The 9,176-nt window shown below is 35.6% G+C and overlaps 1 protein-coding gene across 1 annotated transcript; it reads right to left on the reverse strand.

The window, feature by feature from the left end:
• Positions 1–3,643: 3,643 nt before the first annotated feature.
• LOC149552480 (29 kDa ribonucleoprotein A, chloroplastic-like) lies at positions 3,644–6,116 on the reverse strand. The gene is made up of 5 exons (XM_089788063.1): positions 5,694–6,116; positions 5,243–5,344; positions 4,963–5,082; positions 4,480–4,794; positions 3,644–4,125 (listed from the first exon to the last, which is right to left on the reverse strand). Exons 1-5 carry the CDS (start codon positions 6,075–6,077, stop codon positions 4,087–4,089), a joined length of 960 nt encoding a protein of 319 aa, XP_089644189.1. The 5' UTR covers positions 6,078–6,116; the 3' UTR covers positions 3,644–4,086.
• Between the last annotated feature and the right edge of the window lie 3,060 nt (positions 6,117–9,176).

The following is a 9,176-nucleotide window of genomic DNA, read 5'->3' on the forward strand; positions in this document are numbered from 1 at the left end:
CTGGGAGACTATTGTCTCATACCATATATGTGAAATTGTGACATCATTTTTAAATTCATCAAATTTACTTTGCTTAATTTGAAACCTATCTCCACCCATTTTGTCAATGCTCACAATAATAGAAACCAAGCATTTTTGTTTTTGTTTTTTTTTGTTTATCTTTCTATTGGGTTGTGTGTGTTTTAGATTACAGTAAAAACAGGTTTTGAAGGGACCCCAAAACCCTTTCACATCCTCAAAAAAGGAAAAAAACAAGCCATCCAACAGGAAAGAGCCCATAAACCTACTGAAAAGTAGAACCAAAATCAGGTTTTATAGGGACCTGAAACCACTAGAAAAGTCCAGATAAAGTACCCAGGTTTTACAAGGACCTGGAACCGACAGTACAAGTTAAACTAAAAAGCTTGAAAATAGGACCAAACCCAAGAACCAGAAGAACCAGCCAACAAACAGGACCAGAATAGGAACCCGACCAGAAAAGAAGACCCAGGAAACTATTGCAATTATGTAATCATCTTCACAGCCTCCTTAACAATCTTAGCCGTGTCTTGGATGGAATTAGTAGTCGAAGAAGCAGCAGCAATCAAAGCTTTCTTCCTCGAACTCTGTCTTGTCCTCTTGTTAGGACCCTCTGAAGATATGGTTCCTTCATTAACTCTTTTGCCCAGTGCCGCCGCAGCTGCACAGATGCTTGAGGTTACTTGCTCCATTTTTGTTCCACTTTCCTTGATGAGCACTCTAAGATTCTACTCATAATCCTTTAGTTTTTTTGGGATATCTCCCATTTGCACCTCCATGTGTTGAATAATAGCCCGGTCAGCCTCCTGGTTTTGTTGCAAGGTATCCACTTTCTTCTTCAGCCCCATTATTGGGTTGTGTGTGTTTAGGGGAGTAAAGAGATTAGTACCCTTCATCAAAAGTGACCTTAATGACTTAAGTGAAATAAATTGTCAAAAGTTTGTGCTTAAGCCTCACCTAGAGAGACAATTTTTATGTTGCTTTTAAATGATCTTAAAAGGGATAAAGCTTATCACCAAACAAAATAGGGGTAAAGCTTATTATTTATTATTGTAGTTTCCTTGATTTGGTGTTGCCCTAACTTTTCATTGAAACTCTATAAAATTGAGTTTTAGTTCTCATTTTTCTTGTTTTTAATATTGTGAAGATGATGTTATGTTGATGGAATGAGCTTAAGGATTTCTTATTTTTTCAATTGAGGATAAAACCCCTCTCTCTACCTTTTCTTGTGCCAGTGGTCAGAGACTCACTCTAGTTGGTTGGTGATGTAGTGCAAGGTAGGAGAATCCCCAAAGGAGATGTCCTAGCCCCCGGGGAATAACCCCATAGCAAAAACACAACACAAGATACACAATTTGATACCAAATGCAACTCTTTATTCATAAAATAATTGTTTACATGCAATGTGTCGAGTTGTAAGGCCTTCCTGGTTACGGCCAAATACAATAGCAATTACAATAATAGTTCTGCAAGATCCCTCAAGATCCAATCCAAACCCTAGCTAGTCCAAATCCATAATTTGGTAGAAACCTCCAAGGAAAATCTAAACTTGTGCTTGCAAGCCCACCAAGCAACCTCTTTGTTTCTAAACCACAAACACTAGCTCTTCTCACAAACTCACAACTCCATCGCAATCCTACTGTAAACTACCTCACATTTGGCACTCTATCGACAGACTCAGAAAAACTCGCTCCTCTGCTTCCTCCTCTCCAAGCTTCTATTAAGAAGAGATCACACCTTGAAGCTTGATTAGAAACACTCATATGTCTTGCTTAAATAGGTACTTACCACCCAAGATATTACAAACACAACTAATGTAGGATAAAAGGTAAATGCAACTACCTTACAGAAAATATTTAATTCCCACCCAAATACAACTAAGCACCACCAAGTGGCTCAACAAATATTAAATGCATGATTTAAGGATATGTCCACAAACTTCTAGAATTCCACCTACACACCTCGCTAAATGGAATGACAACCATTTTAATTTATTTTTCTACTTACTCCATATATGCACCTTGAAAATAGAAATTCATCTTTTCTCTTTTTCTTTTTCTATTTTTCAATTATTTTTCCCTCTAATTTTCGTCACTTTCTCTCTCCTCGAGGGTTTTTTTTCCTTCTTTATTTTCTAATGTAGTTTGTTGTCAAAATTCAAGACTTACAAGAATTTTCGTTGTGGATGATTTTGATATCGAGAGAGACAATGTGTTTCCTCATATTTTGACATGGGTGTTGTTCAAGATTTGATGAAGGTATAAAACATTTTGGTGTGTCAATGTGTTTTCTTTTAATATAACAAAAAATTCAATTTGTGCTCGTAACAAAACTATCATTTAGCCATTGTTTGTTTGAGTTCAGCACAATTGAGTGACCTCTTTTAACTTTTTATTTGAGTTATTTTTCAAAAAACTGATTTTAATGACAAAGTTGCCCCTTAAGGAATCCCATACATTTCTTTTTATCTTTGGTTTTCATACTGAACTAAAATCTGCACTATCAAAGGTTTGGGATCCGTTTCCTGAGATGTCCTTACACTGCAAAATGGTTGGTTTATGAGAAAGTATAATTTGGAATTGATTGAGTTGTATTAACTCTTGCTTGTGGTGCTAGAATGAGCTTTTAGCTAAGAACTAAAATATAATTATTTGGTCTATGAACAGGTCTAATAATAACTTCTAGAATCTTATTTCAGTTTGTTTATCAAAATCTCTTGAAATGGTTTCTTCTATGCTAACATAACAACTCTATGGGAATGATGAGAAACATCTACTTCATCTACTAAGTTGCAACCAAAATCTCTCTTGTAATTTTACGGTTTTTTCTATACTATGTAATAACTCTATGGGAATGGTGAGAAACCTCTACTTCATGATGCAAAGGTAAAACACAATGGAAGCAAACACAATAGCAATAGGAACCAGCACCAGCAAGAGATAGATTATAAAATTCTTCCATTTAATTTATCAAATGAATAGTACATAGATTGGCTCTCCTGCAGATTTCTTCTCTTTGTAACTTAGTATCTAGAAACTTTGCTCTCCCACTTGATCTAAACCTAAACCTAAACCTAAAACTCTATTTATACTTGCTAAGATAATCTACAAAACCTTCTAGACTATTACAAAATAAAAAATTGTAGATCAGTATAGAATGGGGAAACATGACCCCATAATGATCTGTACAAATCCCAAAAAAATAATCTTATCCTAATGACGAAATCAAGATAAATTTCTCAAGTCGACTCGTGCATAAAACTTGACCTAAATACATAAAACTTGACCTAAATACTTTATATAAAACTTTGACCTAAATACTTTATATAAAAATTCCTGCACCACTTCATCTACTAAGTTACAACTTTATCTTCTTATTTAAGTTAATGTATTTACTATTTGATTGAGTGATGGCAAAAGAGATCATAACTTCATCTAGTGTGTTATTGAAACCTATTGCATATATAAATTTATCATATATATAGTCTGAAACTAAACAATCAGAAAATTACTCTTCATTAATTTATATTTTACAAGAAATAATTTAAAAATAATTACAAACAGCTATCACAATCACAAAATATAAGGCTAAATACAAGAGTAAAAATACAGCCCCAAACATACACTTTGTAGATAAAAAGATCCATTTAAACATTATGCCAAATGTTTAAATATAAATACAAAACTATAGCAGAGATGCACTGAGTTGACAATATTGTATGTAGTCACTGAACTCTGGTTATTAACAATCCACCCTCTAATAAGACACCTTCCAATCCACTAGAAATATTTGTGAGCAAAAGCCGTGGTGTTTGCGGCACTTTTTTCCACATTGCTGAACACAACCTATTCACTATAAAATTCGAGCAGAAGAAAAGAAAATCGTGACAGTAATACTGTACAATATTTATTTCTTACAGGCCAAAAACAATCTCATCTGTTGTCTCACGAGATCTGCATGCCTACCGAAAACAGTAGCATGCATATTTATGAAAATGCCGCTCGGTAGCCAAGTTGAAGGAGAAAAACACAAACATTGCCAATGCTCAAAATTGGGGAGACCTAGCGCCTATGCCATCCTCACTCTTAGTGGCCTCCCATCCATATCCTGCATCCAAGCACAGAGATAAGCTTCCCTGATATGTCCAAGCTTGCTGATAATAAAATTCATCTCTACAATTCATTTGAAATGTATGATTAATTTTTGAATTCGATTGTGTATGTGTTTTAGTAAAAAATGATTTGATTTGTTCTTGAACTATTCTGTTGAGTATGATCCAAAATATTGATACTAAAAAACATACACAATAAATTCCAAAAACAAATTCATCTACAGCATTTCACAGCTTATGTCAATTTAAAGCTTTGAACATAATACTTTGCTTCTCCAAATCAGTCATGCCAAAGTTTTTGAAAAAATCTTAAACACTAGTGATTAATTGATAGAGCATGAAACACTTACAGCCCCATCAAGGGAGGAAATAGCTGCCTCAGCTTCTTCAGAAGATGACATGGTGACAAAACCAAAACCCCTAGAACGACCTGTATCTCTGTCATACACAACTCTGGCATCCTTAACACTTCCATGAATCTTAAAAAGCTGTTCGAGGGTGTAATTATCAGCTCCCCAAGGAAGATTGCCCACATACATCTGATTTTCTGAATCGAAACCCCCTCCGCCGCCAGACTTTACATTTCTGAATCCAGCTTTGGATGCGAAATTGTTCTTCGCGGGCCCTGGCCGCGAATTTACCCTCAAATTTCTGCCCTGATACTCCTGTCAAAGATCTCAAATTTTTCATGGGAAAACCTCATACTGTGCAGAAACGTTCATTATACATATGAAAGGGATATGGTGTAACAAATTGCATCTAAATTCATCATATGCAACAGATAAACTTGCAAACACGGAACTCTTTTGAAGAAAAGCCCCTTAGATACTTACATATCCATTAAATCTGTCACCGACTTCAGAATCTTCGCCTCGGGTTGCCATGCTCTGGTTGAAATTGTTCTTCGCGGGCCCTGGCCCCGAACTTACCCTCAAAGTTCTGCCCTGACAGTCCTGTCGCAGATCTCATATTTGTTATAAGAAAAGCTCATACTATGGAAAAAATTCATATGAAAGGGATATGGTGTAACAAAATGCATCTAAATTCATCATATACAACAGCAAAACTTGCAAACACAGAACTATTTTGGGGGGAATCCCCTCAGATACTTACAATTCCATTGAACCTCTCCACGACTTCAGCGACTTCCTCTTTAGTTGCCATGTTCACAAAGGCAAAACCCCGGCTTCTTCCTGTCTCTTTGTTATATTTTACCTGCAACACAGCCTTGTAACCAAATCTTTCTACACTCCACAAATTTCCATAACAATAACCTAGCTTTCAAATGGAAGGGCATAACTCCTTGAACCAAGATTCAGAGTTCAGAAGACCGACCTTCAACAATCCTCATAAAGAAATTTCTACTATATTCCACCAAATCAACTTCCTTTGACAGAATATTTTAATAATTACAGAGTATCTCGTTCCAATGGATTGACATTCACAAACTCGACATCAGATTTACCACGAATCATTCACAATCGATTTCCAGTACCCATGTATGAAAAACAACACTTTCAAATAGAAGTAGGCTGAGATTTATAGAGCGTATCGAACAACATACCTCCACCTTGGTAACGTTGCCAGCATTTTCGAACAGCTTGAACAACTCAGCGCTGTCCACGCTGTATGGAAGATTGCCCACATAAAATGAAGTATCATCTGGCTCTCTTTCTCGGCCCTGCCATGTATTTCTTCCTCCTTCCTCCTCCTCCTCCGCTGCCCCCCACTGTGCTCGAGCTGCAGTTGATGCGTTCCTCCAGGCTACAAATTTATTGTTCGGCAGCAGCAGCAAAGAGGTCCTCTGCAACACGGAGGAAAAGGAGGTGGCTCTGATGCGGCTCTGAATACAGGATCGGGAAGGAGAAGGGGAAGCGGAATGGAGAGAAGTGAGGCCGCCAGGACGGTAGCCATTAACGGGACACAAGCAACTCGTTGCAGCGGTCATGCTTCTGTATTCGTCTACACGTTCACCCGGTAAATGGATAAGATAAAATCCACCGAAAAGATGGGTGCCTAAGAACAATTTCGCCAACAATTTCTAGGGTTACCTACTCTTGTGCTTCCATTCGGATTTGGGGAATGACGCCATGTTATTTTTTACATTCTTTCGAATGAGGTCTCAATTAGATTTCTCGAGTATTGAAAAGAGAAATAGGGTATAAATTTCTTTATAAATATATTAAATAATCTTTTAGGCTAAATATTATTATTCTAATTGTGAAATAGTATACTAAGGAGTATGTTTAAAGGTAATATTAAACAAAGTAATTAGAAAAGAGAAAGAGAAAAGAAAGAGATAAGATCAATTAAAGTGTTAATGAAAAAATAGTGCAAGGCATTTAATTGAAGACATTTGTTAGAAGAGAGCAATTCATGAAGACTATTTTCTTGACATGTTTCCATATTGTCTTATTGGTGAAGGAGCACATGGGGTTTTGAGAATGGAACCCTCAAATTTTGGCTTGGAGACCCTTAAATGGGTTTCTTGAATATAATGAGGGCAAGGGAGAGGCACATTATGAAGTTTTGACAAAGTTTGATGTCATTTTGTTGTAGTTAGGCCAAATAGGACCTAAAGTTGACATAGTTGTCACAGTATGACACTTGTAATCTTTGGAAGGTAACGAAAAAGGTGTATCCAATTATGTTGAGATTGTACCTAAGCTCGCTTGTTATTTGGAGCTCATTTAAACAAGTTATGAAGGAATTCAGAGTTATTAGTATTATAGTAAAGATTGATTCTACAACAGAAGATGAAAAGCAAGCTTTTGCAAAGAATTTCGTGATGCAAAGTCTTGAGGATGATTTTCATGATAGAAGTAGGCTATAGTAAACCTTGGATGACATCTAAAGATCAGATAGATGAGTTTGAGCAGTTATTTGATTACAGAATGTAATTGACAGCTTTTTCATATTTGCGAAGTATGCAATTAATGAAAGCTCAAGTTGATGAATAAATAGAGTACATAATTGATTTTACTTCATTGCGAACATATTTGAAGCATAGAGCATTCAGAAGCGACTTGTCAGAGCGATTTCAAAGCAAACCCTATTTTCGGAAAGAAGTATTTTATCATTTTTTTGTAAATCTGTTCGGTAAAAGATATTGTTGATAATAATTATGGACGTGTCAGTGGTACATAGTATTGAGAATGAGGATAGATCCAAGTTTAAGATAGTTTCTGTAAAACCTAATGAAGGAAACCCTAATTCAGTGTTGTTTATCACTTTGAACAACATAGTTTACCTTGAAGATGTAGAAAGTTATTTTGGAAGTTTGAATCGATTGGTAGTGAATATATGAACTAGGATATGGAATTGGTCTTTAACCACAACATGATAGTGAAGCCCAGATTTGAACATATAGGGGAATTAGACTTGTTTATCATTTCTACTGTGACTTAGATATAGACAAATGGACTCAAATCATATTGAGTAGGATACATTATGGAAAACTGTGGATGCGAGATAATGTAGTAGACATTTTTGCTGACCCGATTCATGAGGTGATTGGTCTTAGCAAACAAGGCAGTGTACCCATAGGTGAAAACATGGTTAAGAAGAAAGTGGAAAGTTACACTAAGGCAATATACAATGGGAAGGCTATGGTAATCAACTCCATCAAGCAAGATGATGTGAGATTTATTAGTAGAATTATTGCTTATTTAGTTTGTGCAAGTTCTAAGATTGATGAACTCCTAGCAAGATTTATATATGTGGCATATAAGATATGTGTTGAAAAAGAACAAGTGAATCTAAGTCAAATATTGAGGATGCAACTCTTGGAAAACCTTGAAAAGATTAAGAGAATAAAGAATGGTGTGTTTAGATTCTATTCAATGATAAAATCACATATTCTTCCATGTACTAAAGAGATTTCCTTACTTATCAGTAACAAATATAATGAGTAGTGACAGATGCATAATGGAAAAGGTTTCAGAGGTATGTAGAAGGCACCTTGTAGACAAAATATTGGACAGTGGAAACCTAATTATGAGGACTTTTTAAAATGAGATGAAACAAATATTTATGATTTCACTAGCAATTGTGGATAGATTCAAGGAGGATATATGTATTCTAGTTGATACAGATTATACATACATTCAAGCAGTGGAACCTCAGGAGACATTTTTAGATCCCTTGAGCTATGAATTGAGTGATGATGTTGCAGTTGGTTACATTGACTTGTTGTTGAATTCAAATAAAGATAAATTTGAATATAGATTTGGCACATTTGATGAGATCATTCAACATTCTCATCAAGAAGCCTTGGAGAAGGCATCTCACAAGAAGGTTGAATCAATTATGAAGAAGGCACTATCAGAGGCCGAAATGATAGAGAGTGAATCTGAGGTCATGAGATAGACAATGAAACAAGGTGTACTAAACATACAACCCTTGTTAGTTTTAGTTGCTGAGACATCTTCATAACAGAGCATTCCATATGTAGTAGTGTTTGATGTTTAGCCTAATGAATAGAAGAGAAAGTTTGAAAGATTAGTTGAAGTAGTGTCTACAAAGACAAAGAGAGTCAAATAGATGGCTACATGACTTAGTAAGAGGCAGAAAACATTGTTGATAATTGATTCAAGTGATGAAGAGGTTGAGGAATAGGAAACCAAGCAAGTAGAAAAGGTGACTCCACCTAAGCAAGCAATAGGCAAAGCTTGGCAACCTTGGAAGCCGAAGATTGAGAAGATTAACACATCGATTGCCAATGAGGGAAACTTTTTTTAGATGAACAAGTTTTATGAATTATATAATAATTTTGAGAAGGATCAGATTGATATATCTACTGTGAGATGTAGTGCCTCTCGTGTTTGCAGTCTGTACCTTGTCTATTTTTTTGATTCGAGAGATACTTGTTACTCTTTTTGATATTTGTACCTTGAGATGACCTGAGGGTCGAATGCTATATTTTGTTTTCCATACCATAGATGCTTTGTTGCTATGTTGTTCCATTTATTATATTTGCATGTTGATGCTATTTTGAGATGACAATAGATCTATGATAACTGATTATCTGGTTATATGATGTATTGGT

The sequence above is a fragment of the Cupressus sempervirens genome, chromosome 6, assembly GCF_028749045.1.
Source record: "Cupressus sempervirens isolate cs-2001-9-10 chromosome 6, ASM2874904v1, whole genome shotgun sequence".
Lineage (NCBI taxonomy): Eukaryota > Viridiplantae > Streptophyta > Pinopsida > Cupressales > Cupressaceae > Cupressus > Cupressus sempervirens.

Bases quoted from the DNA above. Each gene is read 5' to 3' on its own strand.
- LOC149552480 (XM_089788063.1), bottom strand. From the start codon at position 6,077: ATGACCGCTGCAACGAGTTGCTTGTGTCCCGTTAATGGCTACCGTCCT. The intron at 5,083-5,242 runs GTAAGTATCTGA...GATCTGCGACAG, and splicing joins TGGAGAGGTTCAATGGAATT to GACTGTCAGGGCAGAACTTT. The intron at 4,795-4,962 runs GTAAGTATCTAA...GATCTTTGACAG, and splicing joins GTGACAGATTTAATGGATAT to GAGTATCAGGGCAGAAATTT.